The 22074-nt window shown below is 38.4% G+C and overlaps 1 protein-coding gene across 2 annotated transcripts in view; it reads right to left on the bottom strand.

Moving 5' to 3' along the window:
- Nucleotides 1-22074, bottom strand: part of LOC136247048 (uncharacterized) — a 71567-nt gene that overhangs the window by 47588 nt on the left and 1905 nt on the right. For both annotated transcript variants that reach the window (XM_066038645.1, XM_066038646.1), the window contains exons 3-4: nucleotides 13270-13332; nucleotides 3004-3080 (exon numbers count right to left, since the gene is read on the bottom strand). In XM_066038645.1, the coding sequence (XP_065894717.1) occupies nucleotides 3004-3080; nucleotides 13270-13332 (140 nt within the window). The remainder of the gene's footprint in view (nucleotides 1-3003; nucleotides 3081-13269; nucleotides 13333-22074) is intronic.

The following is a 22074-nucleotide window of genomic DNA, read 5'->3' as shown; positions in this document are numbered from 1 at the left end:
ATCAGCTTGTGTTGGCACATAAACACTATAAAGCTCCACTTAATAAGGTCCAAAAGTGTGCCTGGGAGTTTGTAAACCAACCTTGGCCTTTGTTACATGAGTTTCAGTGGGTTGTATTGCTGACTCATCAAGCATTATTTTAGCGGAAATTGAAGTACAGCGCATCATCTTTTAAGCAAATGTGTTTTGTAGAGCACCTCACCCAATAATGCAAAAAAGCATTGGACATCATTCTAGATGTTCCTGCCCATTTTAATGAATATGAGCCAAAATCATTCAAAATTTACGACATGGCTATATCCCAAACGGAAGGCATTTGGCCTCTACCAAACCCACCATTTAAACTAGACCATTGGTAGGCTCCATCCCCTGAGTTACAAGTTACTCTGCAGGGGGTAGATTTTTTCATTGCCAATCCTATAGTAGTATATGATATTACACAACACACATATCCATGCATGATAGTCACAAACTTGCAACATGATGATGGCTATGTACAGACACACGCACACCTGGTGCACATATACATACATACACATAGCCATCATAGGCATAGCATCTTGCAATTTTCTGATTGTAATTGCAAAAGATTGAGATACTCTAATAGAGCAATCAATTCAGTGGATGTACGTACAATTCACGTGATTTTTAAACCAGGCATGTGCCCACAGCCGGCTGTGGGCATGCGCCTGGTTTACTGAAATTGTTTTCCGAAATGTGTGTTTGTGTTTACATGTTTGTTTGTATATTTGTTTGTCTTTCCACACCCACATGAGCAAAACTTTGTTTGCTAAAAACAGCCTTTATGTGATAAAGGTCATACGGAGCCTTTAGGGCAAGTAAGCTGTAGTTTAAGACGGTTAGGCCACTCCAAATAAATTTCCTGTTTCCTGTCCTGACCTTAGGCATATTTGCATGCAGGCAGGCAGTCCATTTCCATTATTTCATTATGAGATTGGCAGCTTTTCAAGCCATTATTTGCCTGGCACAGCTATAAAATGCTGTACAAAAGAATATCCCTTCCTTTTCAAGTTGCAAAAATAACACAAACATGAAGTTTGTGCCAACTTGATAGTTCTGTGACACACAAACTGACACTGTTTTAAGATGGCTTTTACTGAGCCTGTCAGTATGCTAGAATAACCAGAAAATAATGGAAGAACACAGAATAATGGAATAGGGGATTTTGTGAATTGCACATATTTATGGATTTTTCATGCAACGCAAAAAATTACAATACTGTACCATGACTGGACGTAAAAATTTATGAGGTAACTGGACAAAACGTGAAAAAGCAGCCCTATGTAGTACTCTTGTTTATTAACAAAGGTTTAGAATTGATTGCTATTTTTTTTTCAAAGCTTTCCTGCAACATACTCAGAGAGAAAATTTGCTAAGAGTGTGATTTTGCTTGTACCCATGCCTGATACTAACATTGGCATAACAGCCTTACTGTTAAAGTTTTAGGGCTCAAACTCCTGACACAACATTGCTGTGAATCAGTTAACAACAAGACGTGTTCAATTGCAAAATCGGGCTGCTTGTTCAGTAGAAACCTCGACTTCAATTTCGTCATTGGAAATGCATGGTGATATTGAAGTCAAGATTTCTACTGAACAAGCAGCGTGATTTTGTAACTGAACACGTCTTGTTGTTAACCAGTTCACAGCAATGTTGTGTTGGGAGTTTGAGGTCCGAAGTTGTATTAGTAAGGCTGTTATGCCAATGTCCGTATCAGGCATGGGTACAAGCAAAACCACCCTCTTATCGAATTTTCTCTCTAAATATCTCGCTACAAAGCTTTGAAAAACATTAGCGACCAATTCTAAACCTTTGTGAATACACAAGAGTAACTCATAGGGCTGCTTTTTCATGTTTTGTCAAAATACCTCATAAATTTATACGTCCAGTTCTGGTCAGTTTTATGATGTTCTGTTTACTTTTAGTATGCGCAAATCACAAATTCCCCTATATTTAGAGCTGACAGTAACCAGATGCGGGTGGTGAATGGGAAACAGGAAATTTATTTGGAGTGGTCTTAATACATGCTAGTTTGAAATATGGGTGAAACAAGTTTATAAGGATGCAGTGAAGGCCTTTCCCAATGAGCTCTATGGATGTAAAACAGCCAAAAACAACACAGCTGACCTCCTAGGCTACCAGGTATAATGAATTCCTTCAAGCTGAAAAAGGGACATGCCTGTACATACACGAACAAAAATGAAGAGCAGCTTTGATGCCTGGAGAATTTGTGTAAGAAAATGATATAGACAAATTACAAAACAGTATAGAAGATACTTCGGTGCATTATTAGTGGCTTAAAGTGTTTTGTTCAAGGTATGTCTCCTAAGCAGTGCTTAGCAACATATTTACGAAATTATGAAAATATTTCATCAATTACAAAATATAAACTACTATGATTCCATTGTGTACGTAGCAACAAAACAAAACCCAATATAAATATTAGTTTAATACACTGTTAATTAATTCCATTTAGGTTTGTTTGCTACATGGCGCCTGGTTTTTAGAAGTAGCACAGTATCAACTTGTTTAGGTTACATAAGTTGACCATGCCTTCCTGCTAAACCCATCTACGAGAAGTAGTGTAACAAACTAAATACGGATTTTTATGTGCTTTATCAGTGATGCAATGTGTATTTGGTTCTTAGCAGGTATTGACCTTTTTTTGTTTTTCAACACTGTGCCATACCAAACCGAGAGTCTAGAGCTCCTATCTAAAAATATCTTGCTATACCTATGACCATATTTACTACAGCATTTATACAAGCACATAATAATATAGCTTTTAGTTCATAAACCCCAAACCTGCACACACACACACGCACGCACACGCACACACATACACTCGAGTGCATATATACTATGCACTAACATGCACATACATGTGGTATGTAACAGTATACACAGCACACATACACCACTCACACTCCAGCACTTAACAATGGGTTGATAATTTTACATAATTATTCTAGTAGCACTTACAAAAGTAATGAAGTATCCAGAATATCAACAAATTCAGCCCAACAACATCCCATAGAATCAGTCGCATTCCTCAATGACTATAATGGCACATATCATGAAACATAATATTATGTATATACATGACAGCCAAATGAGCACCGGCATTATGATAAATATAATGGTACACACAATACAATATATGTGCAAAAAAGGCCACTGGAGTTCTTAATGTCTTTCTGAGTTGTCAAGTTTGACTATTCATAGCTCCTCAAGTTTTCAACCTATCACCTTCATATTACACCAAGCCATAGTGCTACATTAGGCATATAAGGGGACTACATTTCAGGATGATACCACATTCACAAGTTATGTTACAGGTTGCCAAGTACATGCAATTGAAACCTCTTTTCACAGACCAGGTCACTATAAAGAAATTAATGTTATTTGGGTAATCAGTATCATACAGTACAGTAGTGCTTTATACTAGGGATCATGGTGGTTTGGGCTTTCTTGCCCAACAATATTACCTATAAACAGCCTCACCTTTCTTTTAAAACAGCTTGGCAGTATTGGTTAGGCATAGCGGAGCCCATAAATGTTTTCAGAGCAACTCTAAACCCTTCCAACTAATTTCTATGAAATTTTAAAAAGTTCTGTCCAACATAATATTTTATGCTAACTGACCGACTAACTAATTAGCTAACTAATGTCTCCAGCCAAGCATAACTCAACAATGGATAAGGCTATGGGTTTGATTTCTTCACTGTTTGAGGTCACTTCATCCCGTGACATGCTTTTTTGCCAACCACAGCATGTACAATTAATGCAGCATGGACTTCACGTTTCCTCCTTTGTGTCCAAGTTCTTTTTGCTGGTGTTGATTTATGATAGTGCGATACGGCTTCCCTGTAGCTAGCTATCATGTTTATTGTCCATATTTTTGTAGAATTAGATTTATTGCAGAGACGCTGCTTGTACTGTTCTTCATTAACGCTATATAACGGCCAGAACATAGCTTAAAATGAAGTGTAATGGCCACTTCACTTTGCAGTTATTGATTGTTGGGGCACACATTCAGATTCACTGGTCCCATTTTTCTTTTGATGTAGTATATGCAGGATTGGTAGTCATATAATTATGCTATAACAAGTATTTTAATTTGGTCAAAGAAAAAAGTTGTAAAACAATGGAATAGCCAAAGAATAGTGAAACAAGAGAGGTGCAGATATAGTAATGGACATTTAATCCATAATTCAGTCAAGGTTATAGACTTGTAGGGATTAAATGTCCATTAGTGTATCTGTAGTCAGCGATAGTAGTCATCGTATCACCTCAGCTTCCACATTGAAAAACAGAATAGTTATACACTTAGCAAAAAGATATGCCTCCATGGTGTTTCTGTAATGAAGCTTAAATGAAATTTTCAGGAAATAATACAAGTTTATCACACAGATTGTCATAATTTATTTGCATTTTTTGATTGGAATTTGGCACATTCCTTTGCATAAATTGCCAAAAAGTAAATTAGTTGTGACAAATCCCTACACAAATCCTTTACATTTCCTTTACCTCAGGAATGTTTCAAATTCAGGTATTTCTGACTCAAGGAAATGTCACAATTTGTTAGCACAAAATCTCAGGAAACATAATTTTTGCACAGTGATATCTTTTAACCACTGAAATTCCCTAGAATTTAATCTCCTGACACTTAACTTCTGGCGATCAGACTCCCTAGAGTATGCATGTAACAACTACTAAAATGAGGTCATACATGTACCGTATAGCCCAAATATTTCGAGGGGCAAATATTTCGAGGTTGAGCAATGTTGCTAAAAATAAATTTTTTTGCGGATTTGCAAACACTCCCAAAATGTATTGGACTATATATATGGAGGTCTAAATATTTCAAGGATAAAATTTTCACTGATAACCCCCAAAACCACGAAATCAGCGAAAATTCCCCCCCCCCCCCCTCAAAATATTTAAGCTATACGGTATGACTGTCAAGATTTTCAGGGGATAAGCATACTAAAATACTAGAAGTAGAAGAGAATCAGACTTGTACACACTATACAATTTACTTTCCTGCATGTTATGTGTATGTTCTGTTAGAGGTAAATTATGCTACTAGAAGAAAACTTTCATTATCTACATGACCTCCACCAGTCTGCATTTATGGTACATCTGATCTCTCCATCTAACTATTGAGGATGCACCGATACAGATGTATCAGCCATTTTTGGTGGTATTGGATCAGTATCGGTTATACCATAACTGATACTTCGCATGACGTCCTTTAATTGTTCAAGATGGTGGCATACATAGCAAGTGGAATGAACTATTAAGGAAGAACATATAACCACTTGAAAAAATCCAATGATTATGATTGTTAGCACAGTTGAATGGGAATTAAGCCACAAAACAAGATTCATTGAAGCCATAATATGTGCTGATTGATTTTGATGGACACAAAACCAATAATCAGTGCAATAATACATTAACAAGTGTATTTAAAGTAAGTTGCTTCTTTTAAACAATGTGGAAATACTGGCTGTTTCTTGTAAATAATATCTAATCCAAAACAGCCAAGCTGTAAAAAAAGAGTGCGGCCCTGAGAAAGGCTATGGTGAAAAAAGATGTGAAATCCAAGGTGGCGGCCAAGAAATGGCTGTGATGGTAGGCTAATGGTAAAAATTTTAATAACGACAATTCAAGTGAATTTTGTGCCAAGACCAAGTGGCACCAAATTCACTGAATTGTTGTTATTAAAATTTTTACCATTAACCTACCATCACAGCTATTTCTTGGCCGCCACCTTGGATTTCACATCTTTTTTCACCATAGCCTTTCTCAGGGCCGCACTCTTTTTTTACAGCTTGGCTGTTTTGGATTAGATTTCACTTCTTTTTGCATTTGTATACCCAAAAGCCGCCTATGGCCGGCTTTAGGGCTTTTTAACCTGTCATTTTTTTCTTTACTACAGGAAGAAGAAAAGATGAAGCAGGGTGATTTCTTTGTAGCTGACCTCTCTGCAAGGTGATCCTTCTAGCTGATCCCTCTACCGGATGACTTGTTTGTAGCTGAACTCTCTACAGGGTGATTTGTTTGTAGCTGAACTCTCTACAAGGTAACTTCTTCTAGCTGATCTTTCTACAGGGTGATTTGTTTGTAGCTGAATTCTCTACAGGGCGATTTGTTTGCAGCTAAACTGCTGAACTCTCTAAAATGTAACTTCTTCTAGCTAAACTCTCTACGGGTGGCTTGTTTCTAGCTGATCTCTCTACAGGGTGACTTGTTTGTAGCTGAACTCTCTACAAGGTGATTTGTTTGTAGCTGGACTCTCTACAAGGTAACTTCTTCTAGCTGATCTTTCTACAGGGTGATTTGTTTGTAGCTGAATTCTCTACAGGGCAATTTGTTTGCAGCTGAACTCTCTACATGGTAGCTTCTTTGTAGCTGAACTCTCTACAATGTAACTTCTTCTAGCTGAACTCTCGACGGGTGGCTTGTTTCTAGCTGATCTCTCTACAGGGTGACTTGTTTCTAGCTGAACTCTCTACATGGTGATTTGTTTGTAGCTGAATTCTCTACAGGGCGATCTGTTTGCAGCTGAACTCTCTATATGGTAGATTCTTTGTAACTGAACTCTCTACAGGGTCATTTGTTTGTAGCTGAACTCTCTACAAGGTAACGTCTTCTAGCTGATCTTTCTACAGGGTGATTTGTTTGTAGCTGAATTCTCTACTGGGTGATCAGTTTGCAGCTGATCTTTCTACAGGGTGATTTGTTTGCAGCTGAACTCTCTACATGGTAGTTTCTTTGTAGCTGAACTCTCTACAATGTAACTTCTTCTAGCTGAACTCTCTACAGGATGACTTGTTTCTAGCTGATCTCTCTACAGGGTGACTTGTTTGTAGCTGAACTCTCTACAAGGTAACTTCTTCTAGCTGATCTTTCTACAGGGTGATTTGTTTGTAGCTGAATTCTCTACAGGGCGGTTTGCTTGCAGCTGAACTCTCTACATGGTAGTTTCTTTGTAGCTGAACTCTCTACAATGTAACTTATTCTAGCTGAACTCTCTACAGGATGATTTGTTTGTAGCTGAACTCTCTACAAGGTAACTTCTTCTAGCTGATCTTTTTACAGGGTAATTTGTTTGTAGCTGAATTCTCTACAGGGCGATTTGTTTGCAGCTGAACTCTCTACATGGTAGTTTCTTTGTAGCTGAACTCTCTACAATGTAACTTCTTCTAGCTGAACTCTCTACATGGTGACTTGTTCGTAGCTGAACTCTCTACAGGGTGATTTGTTTGTAGCTGAACTCTCTACAAGGTAACTTTTTCTAGCTGATCTTTCTACAGGGTGATTTGTTTGTAGTTGAATTCTCTACAGGTGATTTGTTTGCAGCTGAACTCTTTTACATGGTGGTTTCTTTGTAGCTGAACTCTCTACAAAGTGACTCCTTCTAGCTGATCTATCTACAGGATGACTTGTTTCTAACTGAACTCTCTACAGTGTGATCTGTTAATAGCGGAACTTTCTCCTGGGTGATTTGTTTGCAGCTAAACTCTTTGCATGATTGTTTCTTTTTAACTGAACTCTCTACAAGGTGACTTCTTCTAGCTGATCTCTCTACAGGATGACTTGTTTCTAACTGAACTCTCTACAGTGTGATCTGTTAGTAGCGGAACTTTCTACTGGGTGATTTGTTTGCAGCTAAACTCTTTGCGTGATTGTTTCTTTTTAACTGAACTCTCTTCAAGGTGATTTCTTCTAGCTGATCTCTCTACAGGATGACTTGTTTCTAACTGAACTCTCTACAGTGTGATCTGTTCATAGCGGAACTTTTTACTGGGTGATTTGTTTGTAGCTAAACTCTTTGCATGATTGTTTCTTTGTAACTGAACTCTCTACAAGGTAACTTCTTCTAGCTGATCTCTCTACAGGGCAATTTGTTTGTAGCTGAATTCTCTACAGGGTGATTTATTTGAGCTGAACTCTCTACATGATGGCTTATTTGTAGCTGAACTCTCTATTAGGTACCTTCTTCTAGCTGATCTGACTACAGGGTGACTTGTTTGTAGCTGAATTCCCTACAGAATAACTTACAATGTAATATAACTGAGTGAATTATAAATGCAACTGAATGCTTTATTAGGGTGACTGTTCTATTAGAGTATCTCAATCTCGCATTTGCTGCACCCAGTTGCCTTTCGAATCATAACTCAGTGATTTGTATTCCGATTCTTCTGTACTACTGCAAGGACTTTCTATGATGATTATTCCAGCTACATACTGATTTTCAGCTCGTTGCTCTAAGCGGTTTACCTGCTAGATACGAAAACTAATAGTTTTTTTATTCATAAAAATCGATCACGTAATTTTGACACAGGTTGGGTTTCGTGTCATATCTCCATGGTCTTTATCTCGATTCCTTTCAAACCACAAAAACGCACTCCTACGATGGTTGCTCCATCTACATATCAATTTTCAACTGATTCCTCGAAGGGATTTACCCTGTAGGCGTGACAGACCTTCGACCTTATTTTACGCAAATAATCGGTCATAACTCCGTGAATGTTCATCGGATTCCTACCAAAGTTGGTACGGCGATCCGCCTTAATGAGCCCTTTAAGTGTGCCAAATTTCAGCCCGATCCGAGCACGAATTCGTGTTTTATGGCGAATTTTGCGAAGTTAGCGAAATGAAGAAGATGAAGAAGAAAAAAACGAAGAAATTAAAACGAAATTTTGTTCGCTCGTATCTCGGAAATGGCTAGAGCGATTTTCTTCACATTTGGTATGTAGACTACCCTAACTGGGCGGCAAGTCTCCAGTAAATTTGGTTCCAATCGGATAAGGGATCACAGAGCTACATAGGTGTGAAAATTGCGTTTTCTTTCTTCTGTTAATATACTCACGGTGTGGAGCGCCGGCTTCTTGGGCCGCACGACACACTATCGTGTGTGTTGATTTCTATAGCAAACTATCAGTATTGGCCAATTTTAAGTCATTTTCCACCAAAAATGTATTGGTATTGGATTGGCTAGTGAAAAGTGGTATCGGTGCATCCCTGCTAACTATTTACACAGCATAATTCATACACAAATACTGACTGTATTTATTCCATCTATGTTTAGGTGTTTGAACTAATAGTCCAAAAATTCTACCTTGGCTCAAACAAAAACAGACCATAGCCCCTAATAGTGAATAACATTAGGGTCATTTATAGATTTGAGGTTCGTTTTGTCTCATTATAGGGAGTTTAAAAATAGTTGTTCCAATACTGAATAAATACGGGGTTAGAATAGGTAGTATTGGAACACTATTTTTGCTGCGTTACATGCCTGGGTCATACTTCGGCCTTGTTTGAAAGATGTCTTTTTGACCCGAATCACCTACTGAACAGAGAAATGGCAAGTACAAATCCCTCAATGAATCGAAATGTGACCATGAAGCAGCAGTTTAAATAGAGGAGCATGCATATTTTCAAATGAAGATTCTCTATTGCTATCCTCACCAATCATGTGGATTAATTTAGAAGTTAATTTTGATGTCATTACAGGATATGTATAATTATGTAATAGGATGGATGGTTGTGGCATAGATAATAGAGTAAAGGGATAGGAAACGCAAGCGATTTCCGGTTTGATTTCCGTTACGCGTGACTTGAAAGGACAAGACAGTTTTGTGAGAATTAGTGTTCTAAGCAGCGTAAATAGTAATCCAACAGACTACAGTAAGTATTTAGGCCTATGTGAGAGATTTTGGCAAGAGAATTCAGACCGTAGATTTTGTAACAAAGCGTATCGCATTAACCGTGATTGTTACACGCTGTCACACTTTCGCTCATCGTACCTTCATGCCTCGTCCATACCGCTTTTTTTTATAGCCGGTTCCACTTTCGAATCTTGTGGTAAGCTAGGCGTGTCACCAACACAGTCTTTTACCGTTGCGTTGTACTGCAAGGTGGTTTAAACTTTTGGTTAAAAATGGAAGATACTTAGTCGTTTCTTCAAGCAACAGTTCCTGTTTTGCTCCGATATTTCCTCTGGTTCCCTCTGTTAAATGGTAAGGAATAGGTTTATCACAGTTAAAAGGATAGAATATATTTACGAAGAAAGTAAAGTGGTTTAAAGTAATTTTTGGGCCGTTTTTTTCACTTTCAATCTCCTTTAATTTTTCGTATAACTTCCTTGAGGGTTGGTACCATCCTATTTCCCTCGATTACTTACTTGAGTTCACTGTAGCAAAGTTTCACAGTCGTTGGTTACAAAATTCTGTCGTTACAACAATTTGTTTCTCTTTGATACAAGCGCAGCAAGCGTAACGAGTATGTTCGTGACGTACTACACGGAATTCCAATAGAAATGTACGTATTTTGTGATGTCACGTTATTGCGTTTCCTATCCCTTTACTCTATTATCTATGGTTGTGGTATTCGGGATTAATAGTGCGAGCATTGTAAACAGGAAGGAGTAAAATAGTGCGAGGCGAAGCCAAGCACTATTTCCTTCCTGTTTAAAATGCGAGAACTACTAATCCCGAATACCACAGCCATCCATCCTATTACAAATTAATCCAACAACCATAGCAACTGTTACTAGGCAACAGAAATTCAAAAAATAACCATTGCAAAAGACCAATAGTACTTAGAAACCATTGCCTAGCAACTGTTGCTATAGTCTCAAAATGATGTCTACCATAGCAACGGTTAATTAGCAACCATTGCTAAGCAACCATACATGTTGTTGCAATGCCATGGGGCATCTATCACTATGGTAACACTAGTTGTCAAGAAGGACATTTACTTCTAATAGAAACACACCATGCTATTTTAGCTAATCAAATAAGTATTACATGTTTTTGTCAAGGGACCTTGACAAACAAGTGTAATACTAATTCTATTGGCTAATCGCTTGATGTAGTTCAATATAATACGTCAAGCTGCTATTGAAAGTATTATACAGCAACACATTCACTTGTTGGATTAACATATGTATGGGCATCTACTTCATTAGATATCAAACTAGAGGTGGTGAAGTGGAGATGATCTGCTATTTTTAATTAAGTGCTTAAATCCTGTCTATTGCAATTTTTGCGGTGCAAGACAACTTTTAAGAGGTCATTATAAAGCATATTGGCTGCTCTAATAGGGTATTTGAACATTCTGTTAATTTTTATCAGCAGCCCTAGAAATACAAACTCACTTAACTCAGCCAGACCTACCTTAATCAACTGAGGAAGGACTTTAGTTTCTAGGCTCCTCTCCATGTGCTTTTTGCTGTGTACGCCTGATTTTGAAATTCACCTGACTTTATAACTAGCCCGCTACCAAACATTTAGTAGTAATACAACCATTCTGATGTTGTAAAACATTTTCAAAATTCACTTTCATTAGGCAATGCTATAACCTATCAGGCTCAAACATAATCAGCAAAAGTCTATTTGTGTAATCTGGCTAACAATCTCCAGGGGCGGATCCAGGAGCTGGCTAGGGGAGGGGCACAAACAGGGTAAGTTGCAGGTGGTTGCATGCATGGGGAGAACCATATTCTCTATAGTTCAGTGCTGCTTTTTTAAAGCAGCAAATAATCACCTCTTAGTGGTGTCTCACTGTTGACATTTGCCATTTTGGCCTTTTCAGATGGTTGTGAAGTCTTAAAACTGTTTAAAAGGCTCTGAATGTCTTAAATAACAGCAACACGATAATTATTTTTAGAGGCGCTTAGTACGCACGAAGGTGCTGAGTGACTATTTTACAGTTAGTTTGACTTCGGTTCGCTTTGATCTCAGGTGAATTTGTAATAAATGCTAATAAAATGTGCATATTTTCATAAGTTTTAAACTGATCTCGGTTGGCCTGACATAAAATTTACTAGCTGTTTTAATCAGAAGCATGGCTGGCTCCTCCACAAGGTGGAGAGGGGGGGGAGGGGGCATTTGCCCCAAATGCCCCATCCTGGATCCGCCATTGATCTTCACATAAATTTTGCTTGTTTCTGCTTCTAGAGACACTGTACAGCTGTTGGGTACAACCCTCTATGAATTGCTTTCCTGTGGGCATTGATGCAACCATGTAATGGTTAGCTGGCTGACTGTTAATATGAAAAAATGCAGCTTGCTTTCAGCAGATTATATTTTGGTCATAAAAGATTGAAAATCTACACATAGGAAACTCTACTGATTTATATAAAAGAGTACCTTGAGTTATAAACACTAAACTAACAAGGTGATTTATTTTGATAATATATAATTATTTAGTCTCAAATATTCAAATGATAATTATTTGTGACCAGGCCTACAAAAATAGGGCATGTGGGCACAAACTACATCCTGTCACACAATGGGTCATATCTCAGTACTGGAATACACTATCTGCATTCTATAACTTGCATTATATAGCCAATGAAATGATTCATAAAATTAATGCTGAAAATGACATGGCCATTGTTTAATGGTATCAAAAGGTATAAGCCATGAAAGCTACAAAAAATTTGCAAAATTTTATGTGCCCACATGCCCTATTTTTGCAGGTCTGGTCACATTTGTCTTTATGTATAAAATAAAACTGGCTGTTATAAAACAACCGTGCATGTCATATGATAGATATAGTAATCCTTACGGGAATTGGAGATGGAAGTTGTGGTTACAGGTACCTTTGTTTTGCCTGGTGTAATGATTCACCTTATTTTGTACTATGGTGTATGTAAAGTATGGTCAAGAATCATTGCTGCAAACAGAAAAGATATTGCTGTGTTGCTGCAGAATAAATAGCAGAAGGTGTTAAAAGCAACAATGTCTAATTTCAAAATGGTTTGCTGCTTTGTCTAGGCAACGCATGTATAAAGACAAACTGAAACACACAGAAACTTTTGTCCCTGAAAGTGACAGTTTGTCATGACTAATATAAACCATTAAAACTATTACAGCTTGTAATAGCCTGAAAATGCACCAACTTGAGCTGCACTAGTTATCTAGGGGTGTTCCAATGCAGCTGCACACTTAGTTACAGGTGACCTACAAAACTCCAGTTTCAACTCTGAGCAACATTATTAAAATGTTAGCTATTTATATACTCTGGTAATGTAATACTTTGCAACATTTCCACTACAGTTTCTATAGGAAACAGTCTGCCATGCTTGGAAGTAGACAAGTTGAAACATTTAATACGTAACTTCAAAGGGATATTCCACCCACTGTGTGGTTTCTATATAAAATTTTCATATGCACAACTTCTGTGTCCAATCATGGTAAGAATTATTGTATCTATTGTGGTCACACTCACTGCTGCACATTCTGCTGCACAGATTCCATTGGTGAGATAACCTGTCAGGCAGCTAGCAGTAACCTGCAAAATAACACATTATTAATAATATAATTAAAGCACTTTGCATGGACAATGTCAAAATAAAAAAAGTCTATTAAAAACTGTTGAAGTGTTAACAGTAGAAGTGTGAACTTTATTTATTTTTATTGTTATTATCTAATCCAAAACAGGCAAGCTTTTAAAAAAGAGTGCGGCCCCCAAAAAGGCCAGGATCAAAAAGATGTGAAATTCAAGGTGGTGGCCAAGAAATGGCTGTGATGGTAGGTTAATGGAAAAAATTTTAATTACAACAATTCAGGTGAATTTGCATTGCCTCCTCCACTAGGATTCAGCACCAAATTCACCTGAATTGTTGTAATTAAAAATTTTGCCTTTAACTTGCTATCACAGCTATTTCTTGGCTGCCACCTATCTTGTTTCATCCTGGACTTTTTGGGGGCCACACTCATTTTTTTACAGCTTGGCTGTTTTGGCTTAGATGTCACTTCTTTTTATATTGCAAGCCACAAAGCTGGCCATTAACTGGCTTTGGTGCTAACTTGTTGTTTTTTTTCTTTCTTTTCTGCAGGAATTGTGGAACAAAGGAAGAAATGTTGTGTACAGTTTTTTTTGTCTATATGTATGTTTAACAATGAAAGATTATCATACTGTAGGTAATAAGGTGAATTCTTATACATAACTAAACTGTAACTGAAACTCCCATTGTCTGTAGCCGAACTCTTTTCAGAGTGACTTGTTTCTAGCTGAGCTCTCTACATATATAGTGATTTGTTTCCAACACATATTCCTACAGGGTGATTTGTTTCTAGCTGATCCCTATAAAGTAACTTGTATCTAGCTGATATCTCTACAGGGTGACTTGTTTGTAGCTGAGGGTGATGTGTTTGCAAGGCCGGAGGAGACGGTCCGGTTGGTCAGGCTTGAGCTGGACCAATAATCTGGAGTTGAACCAACTATAGCTGACCAGCTCGAACTATATTACTCTCATGCAATCTTTGGACGATCACATCTACATGTAGCTACGTACATTTTACAAATGCTATTGAAAATACATGACACGAGTAGTTACCTGGTTTCTCAGCCTAACTAAAGCACAGAACTACACGTATAGTCTACCTCCAATTACCTTACAGTACAGCATAGCATTCGTATCGTTTCGTACAGAAATGATTGTGGGTTCTACGTACAGTATCACGTGTGCTGCATGTTGGCATTTATCACGTGTAAGGCAGGTGCCTTCTTTGATTCTAAACCAGCACACTTATATCACAATCCAATCTTCATAAAATAATCATTAGCATTCCTTGGCTTGTCTCTCTTGTCTTCTTTTACTGGGCGAAGGGCTGGCAGTGACAAACCAGATGACTCAATCCGCGGCAAGAAGCTGTACACCCATACATTACATGGTGTCCATCTGGATGAGATGTTGAGTAGAAATCACTCCTCTTCAACTACCCACTCGTCCTGTCGAGATACTGAGCAAACTCTCAGTCTCACCCACATCGCGCCATTTTCGAATACTGATTGGTCTCGTGACTGTCCACCAGTATATTTACGTGATGATCCGTTCACTTCATACAAACCAGTATAGTTGTGTAGCTTTTTATTGTAGCTGTGTGAATTCACTGTATAGTAATTATATCCTAGCTAAAGGGGGGAATGCTGCATGCATAGATATCTATGCTGCATGGGTGGTAAGATGGGGTCCCTGTGAAATTTGGGGGGAAAGTTGCAAGTTGCTAGCTAGTTTTACTTTAAAATTTAGCATCAATTTTTAAAATTTAAAGCATTTTCAAGCCTTTAAATTGCAAAAATTCTGCAGCTCCTGGGGGTTGCACCCCCAGACCCCCCTTGAACTTCAAATTGCTAGCTATAACTAAATGAACCATACAGCAGGTTTCATGCTGTGTCCCTTGTATGTCAGATCTACAATTATACATAGTATAGAAAGTCTGAAGAACAACAGATAGGCTTGGGCATATTTATATAGCTAGCTAGCAGTGAAATATCACTAAGACTGCATATCTGAGTGTCTAATTTTCAAAAATTTCCTGTGGGGGTATGCCCCCAGACCCCCCTAGAATGCTCGTGCTTCACACTTCGCACAGTGTGCTTCACACACTGTGTAACAGCTCCTCTCTCATTGCCATGTATATAGTAGCAATTTCAACATTATAGTCAATGGCCTGGCCAACTCAATTTTCCCTCCTCCGGCCCTGGTTTGTAGATGAACTTTCAACTTGATGGTTTCTTGTAGCTGAACTCTCTACAAGGTAACTTCTTCTAGCTGATCTTTCTGCAGGGCAATTTATTTGTAGCTGAATTCTCTACAGGATGGTTTGTTTGCAGCTGAACTCTCTACATGGTGGCTTCTTTGTAGCTGAACTCTCTACAAGGTTACTTCTTATAGCTGAAATATCTACACAGTGATCTTTTCATAGCTGAACTCTCTACAGGGTGATTTGTTTGTAGCTGAACTCTCTACAAGATGATTTGTTTCTAGCTGATCTCTCCATAGGGTAACTTGTTTGTAGCTGAACTCTCTACAGGATGGTTTCTTTGTAGCTGATCTCTCTAAGGGGTGACTTGTTTATAGCTGAACTCTCTACAAGGTGACTTCTTCTAGCTGAGGGTGATTTGTTTGTTTTGCTGAATTGTCTACAGGGTGATTTGTTTGCAGCTGAACTCTCGACATGATGATTTCTTTGTAGCCAAACTCTATGCAGGGTGATGCGGTTGTAGCTGAACTCTCTACAGGGTGATTTGTTTGTAGCTGAACTCTCTACAAGATAGTTTCTTTGTAGCTGAACTCTCTGCAAGGTGATTTTTTCTAGCTGATCTCTCTACAAAGTAACTTCTTGTAGTTGATCTCTCTACTGGGTGATTTGTGTCCAGTTGTACACTCTACAAGGTGATTTGTTTGTAGCTGAATACTCTACAGGGTGATTTTTTGTAACCAAACTCTCTGCAAGGTGATTTGTTTGTAGCTAAACTCTCTACAGGATGGTCTCTTAGTAGCTGATGTTGCTACAGGTGACTTCTTTCTAGCTGATCTCTCTACAGGATGGTTTCTTTGTAGTTGAACTCTCTGCAGGGTGATTTTTTTTCTAGCTGAACTTCCTCTAGGGTGATTTTTTTTCAAGGTGGCTTCTTCTATCTTATCTCTCTACAGTGTGACTTGTTGGTAGCTGAACTCTTTACAAAGTGACGTTTTCTAGCTGAGCTCTCTCTTATTTCTATAGTTGATCTCTCTACAGAGTAACTTGTCAGTAAAGCTGAAGTCTTTCCAAGATGGATTTTGGTTGTTAAACTCTCTGCATGTAGACTTGTTTGTAGCAGAACTTCTACAGAAGTGAATTGTTTGTAGCTGAACTCTCTTCAGTGTGACTTGTAATGTTCTGAATCACTACAGCAATATATTTGTAGCTGAACTCTCTATAGGATGACTTGCTTCTTGCTGAATTGTCTATAAGATTAACTGTTTGCAGCTAAACTCCCTACAGAATAACTTGTAATGCAATAGAATTCTATAATGGAGTAAATAAATTAGCTGAATGCTCTAATAGTGTGACTGTTCTATTAGAGTATCTCGATCTCGCATTGGAGTTGACTTTCGAATCATAACTCAGTGGTTTGTAATCCGATTCTTCTGTACTACTACTACAAGGACTTTCTATGAAGATTATTCCAGCTATACACTGATTTTCAGCTCAATGCTCTAAGCGGTCTATTACGTGTAAAAACTAATCTAAACCAAAACAGCCAAGCTGTAAAAAAATGAGTGAGGCCCCCAAAAAGGCCAGGATGAAAAAAGATGTGAAATCCAAGGTGGTGGCCAAGAAATGGCTGTGATGGTAGGTTAATGGCGAAAAGTTTAATTATGACAATTCAGGTGATTTTGCATTGCCTCCTCCACTAGGATTTAGCACCAAATCTACCTGAATTGTCGTAATTAAATTTTTTTGCCATTAACCTACCATCACAGCCATTTCTTGGACGCCACTTTGGCTTTCACTTTTTTTATTCATCCTGGCCTTTTTGGGGGCTGCAGTTGTTCTTTTTACAGCTTGGCTGTTTTGGTTTAGATATCATTTCTTTTTGTATTGCAAGCCACAAAGCCGGTTATTAACGGGCTTTGGTGCTTCCTTCAAATTTTTTTCTTCTTTTCTGCAGGAATTGTGAAACAAAGGAAGAAATGTTGTGTACAGTTTTTTGTCTGATTAAAAATATTTGTATATTTAACAATAAAAGATAATCATACTGTAGGTAATAAGGTGACTTCTTATACATAACTGAACTGTAGCTGAAACTCCCATTGTTTGTAGCTGAACTCTTGTCAGAGTGACTTGCTTCTAGCTGAACTCTCTACATTGTGATTTGTTTCCAACACATATTTCTACAGGGTGATTTGTTTGTAGCTGATCCCTATAAGGTAACTTGTATCTAGCTGATAATTCTACAGGGTGACTTGTTTGTAGCTGATCTCTCTACAGGGTGATTTGTTTGTAACTGAACTCTCTACATGACGGTTTCTTTGTAGCTGAACTCTCTACAAGGTAGCTTCTTCTAGCTGATCTCTCTACAGGGTGACTTTTTTTGTAGCTGAACTTTCAACTTGATGGTTTCTTTGTAGCGGAACTCTCTACTAGGTAACTTCTTCTAGTTGATCTTTCTACAGGATGACTTGTTTGTAGCTGAACTCTCTACAGGGTGATTTGTTTGTAACTGAACTCTCTACATGATGGTTTCTTTGTAGCTGAACTCTCTACAAGGTAGCTTCTTCTAGCTGATCTCTCTACAGGATGACTTGTTTGTAGCTGAACTTTCAACTTGATGGTTTCTTTGTAGCGGAACTCTCTACAAGGTAACTTCTTCTAGTTGATCTTTCTACAGGATGACTTGCTTATAGCTGAACTCTCTTCAGTGTGACTTGTAATGTTCTGAATCACTACAGCAATATATTTGTAGCTGAACTCTCTATAGGGTGACTTGCTTCTTGCGGAACTGTCTATAAGATTAACTGTTTGCAGCTGAACTCCCTACAGAATAACTTGTAATGTAATAGAACTCTATAATGGAGTAAGTCATAAACTAGCCGAATGCTTTATTAGGGTGACTGATCTATTAGATTATCTCGATCTCGCATTTGCTACATGAAGTTGGCTTTCAAATCATAACTCAGTGGTTTGTAATCCGATTCTTCTGTGCTACTGCAAAGGACTTTCTATGAAGCTTATTCCAGCTATACACCGATTTCCAGCTCATTGCTCTAAGCAGTTTGCCTAGTAGGCGTAAAAACTAATACTTTTTTCCATAAAAATCGATCGCGTAATTGTGATACAGGTTGGGTTTTGTGTCATATCTCCATGGTCTTTATCTCGATTCCTTTCAAACCACTAAAAGGCACTCCAACGATGGTTACTCCATCTACATAGCAATTTTCAACTCATTCCATGAAGTGGTTTACCCTGTAGGCGTGACAACAAATCGATCTTGTTTTACGCGAATAATCGGTCATAACTCCCGAACCATTAATCGAATTTACTCCAAATTTGATGCAAGGATTCGCCTTTGCACTCCCTTTCTGTGTGCCGAATTTCAATGCGATCGATAACGCGTTTGCGTTTTATAGCAATTTTTGCAAGTGTGCGAAAACATGCACGAAGAAAAAAAATCGAAACTTTGGCAGCTTGTATCGCGGAAATGGCTGGCGCAATTTCCTTCATATCTGGTATGTAGACTCCCTTGGCTGGCGGGTAACTATGTAGAAAATTTGGTTCCAATCGGATAAGGGATCACCTAGATACAAAAGTGACGTTTTCTTTCTTCCTGTCAATATACCCACGGCGTGGCGCGCCGATTTCTTGGCCCGCACGTGTCTTGATATAATCCAAAACAGCCAAGCTGTAAAAAAAAGTGCGGCCTTCAAAAAGGCTATAGTGAAAAAATATTTTTGGGTGAAATACTTGCGTATTATTGAAAAAATTCCGTAAATTATTTAACCCCTCTGTCTTAGTGAAGCAAGGGGGTGTCACGACGGTGCGCGCTGTAGGTAGATCTGCGACCGCTGTCAAACTATTGACCGGCCGAAATTTCGCTTTTACCTGTGACTAAGAGCTTTTTCCGACCTTTGACAGGTGACTTAGCGACGATATTTCAGAACTTTTCGATTGTGGGTTGGAAGCTTTTACCCTTGACCGTTGAATTGGCACGATTTTGGTGGTCTTGACCTTTGACTTGGACTTTGACCACGGTCGCAGATCTACCTACAGTGAGTGCCTGTGTGTCACCCCCTTGTGAAGGAAGGGACTAACAATAAAAACCTGGATATCATTTAATTCGCCTGCTCAAAAGGAGTTGGAAACTCTTTGTTTCGTTGCAGTAGACCCAAGGATAGATAAATTATGAGTGTTTGTTTACGTCATGTCGAAGCGATCATACGCGATTGATTTTCTTCAAAAATTCGCCTTTGTATGCAGTGAAGAAGAGTGAGTAAAGGAAAAACTTACCCAGTAGTTGATTCCCCTGTTCATGGCGAATACGACGGTGAATAGTGTAGCCCCGTACCTCAATCCATTTGTAAGTTACAATGGTTTTTGTAGCATCAGTAATTTATTTTCCCTATACTTGCTGTACATTTTTTTTATTATTCCGGCCCTAATGGCACTCCCATCCTCCCTGATCTCTAGCTAGAAGTTAAACCTAATTTAATTATAAAAGACAAAAAGCAGCTAAACCTACAGAGCCTACACAGACCTACAAAAACACCGCATGGACCGCCAGAATACACACAGCAAAACCCCCGGACAGGGGCCTTAAGACTGATTTTTCTGTTGCTATTTTGTAGGTCTGTAACTTCCAGGCAAATGGGGCTGAAACTTTGCCAGTGGGTACACTTGGCTAAGTAGATGATAAATATTTAACAAACAGGAATTTAAAAAGAGTGCGATTATGTCCTATTTTTGCAGATCCGGTCACAATTAGATGGAGAAAATGTTAGGCTTGTATCTTTTTGAACACACAATTATGGTCTTCCAAGTTCATAGAATTGGATGTGTGTGTGGAAGACCCTTTTCACAAATCCGGTCACAATTACCAGCTTATTGCACAGAAAATTACTGTGGTTTATGATTATTACACTACTTAACAGGGTTGGAATGCTAGCAGTAACGTGCACCTGGACTACTACCACCACTTGGACTAGTATTGTATTATGTAAGTGAATAACCTGTATTGTGTGATTAAGTCTGATAAAAACAGTCTTATAGCCTGAAAATACATATGTTGGCTTAATAATTGTCTGTATACATGAAAATAGTAAGAAGAAAATATCCTGACCGCATGGCAGACCCATGTAAGTGTTCGAGCGTTATTTGGATGGCTGCAGGTTTGAGGCTGCCCAGGTCCAGTCATGGATTTTTCTTCTTTCTCCTACTTTTCAAACATACCTAGTTCAGTTAATATAAACATCTTAGGCCTTTATAAGGCCTTCTGGTATACAGGCTCTGCCTTTACCAGGTACTTTAATCATAATAGTATAAGCTTTAACAGTTCTGCAAAATCTCAAGGGATGTTTACATAAGTGGTAAAAATGCCTACATATGTACTTGTCATGTTCAGAGAGAGAGGCATTAAAACTTCAAACTTAAAACAGTAGGCAAAATTTGATGGCTTATAAGACTGCTTTTGTCAGACCAGATCACATATTACAAACAAAAAGGGCCCAGCACTTGACAAGGTTGGTGGAATAAGGGAGGGAGGTGGCTCTCTCCCCCTCCCCCCCCCCCCCCCCCCCCCCCCCATTCTAAAGTAAGGGTACTTCCCCCCCCAAAATGTTGGCTTGACACTTTGCCACATTCACAGCAGCATACATGAACAAAAATTAGAAGTGCAAATACATAGGAATGGAAGGGAATTAACTTTAGTACTAGACAGCTCAGTGACTGTTACACATGCAGATAAATAGCTTACAGCTTAACAGATCATGTGGTGCATCCAATCGCAACCCACAATTGATTTTTATACTTTTTGCACACAATTAAAGTTCATGTGAAGAATTGGTTCAAAATTGTACTCTTGTAAAAACACGTGACCAGTCAGCGGGAGATGTTGTTTCCAATTATATTTGATTGTTCTAATGATGTACAGGACCTAGAGCAATGTGTTCATGAGTAGCTATGCTGGATAGGAACAGCAATTATAGTGGAGTATTCTAATTGGAGAGCAACAGTGCTGCCTTGTGAAAAGATCAGTTGTCAGTAATAATGTACAGTACATTGGTGGAAGGCTGCCAACATTTTGTTTATAAGGTGATCACCAAGGTATTGTGATTGACTCCAATGTAAATCACATGACATGCTGATCACTTGACATAAAAAGCATCACACTGATCACAGTTGCGAGAGTGAGCAGCAGTGGATGAAGTATAACGGGTGCACTGCATACAGTATGTCAATAGCTAGCATAATAAGGCTCGCAGACAATAGGTAGCTAGGTGTGCATGATGCATTTTTATATTACTCTGTTAGGAGCCCATAATTAAAATTATTATGAAGATGGGCTCCAAAACGTATGCAGAATCAAACTGCTTGTAGGTTCTACGGCTGCTAGGCATATGAGAGAACTGTACTTTGGAAAGTGATAGACATTCTGTCTTGGGATACCTGGTTGTTGATTGTGTAAATGCCTCCTCCCCTAAAGCTGTAATTGCTGTATTGACTGTAGTTGTGCATGTATACATGCATGTGTGTGTGTTTGTTGGTC

This window comes from Dysidea avara, chromosome 2 (genome assembly GCF_963678975.1).
Source record: "Dysidea avara chromosome 2, odDysAvar1.4, whole genome shotgun sequence".
Taxonomy (NCBI): Eukaryota; Metazoa; Porifera; class Demospongiae; order Dictyoceratida; family Dysideidae; genus Dysidea; species Dysidea avara.
Note: the sequence above shows the minus strand (reverse complement) of the source record. Positions and strands in the feature narration are given on the sequence as shown.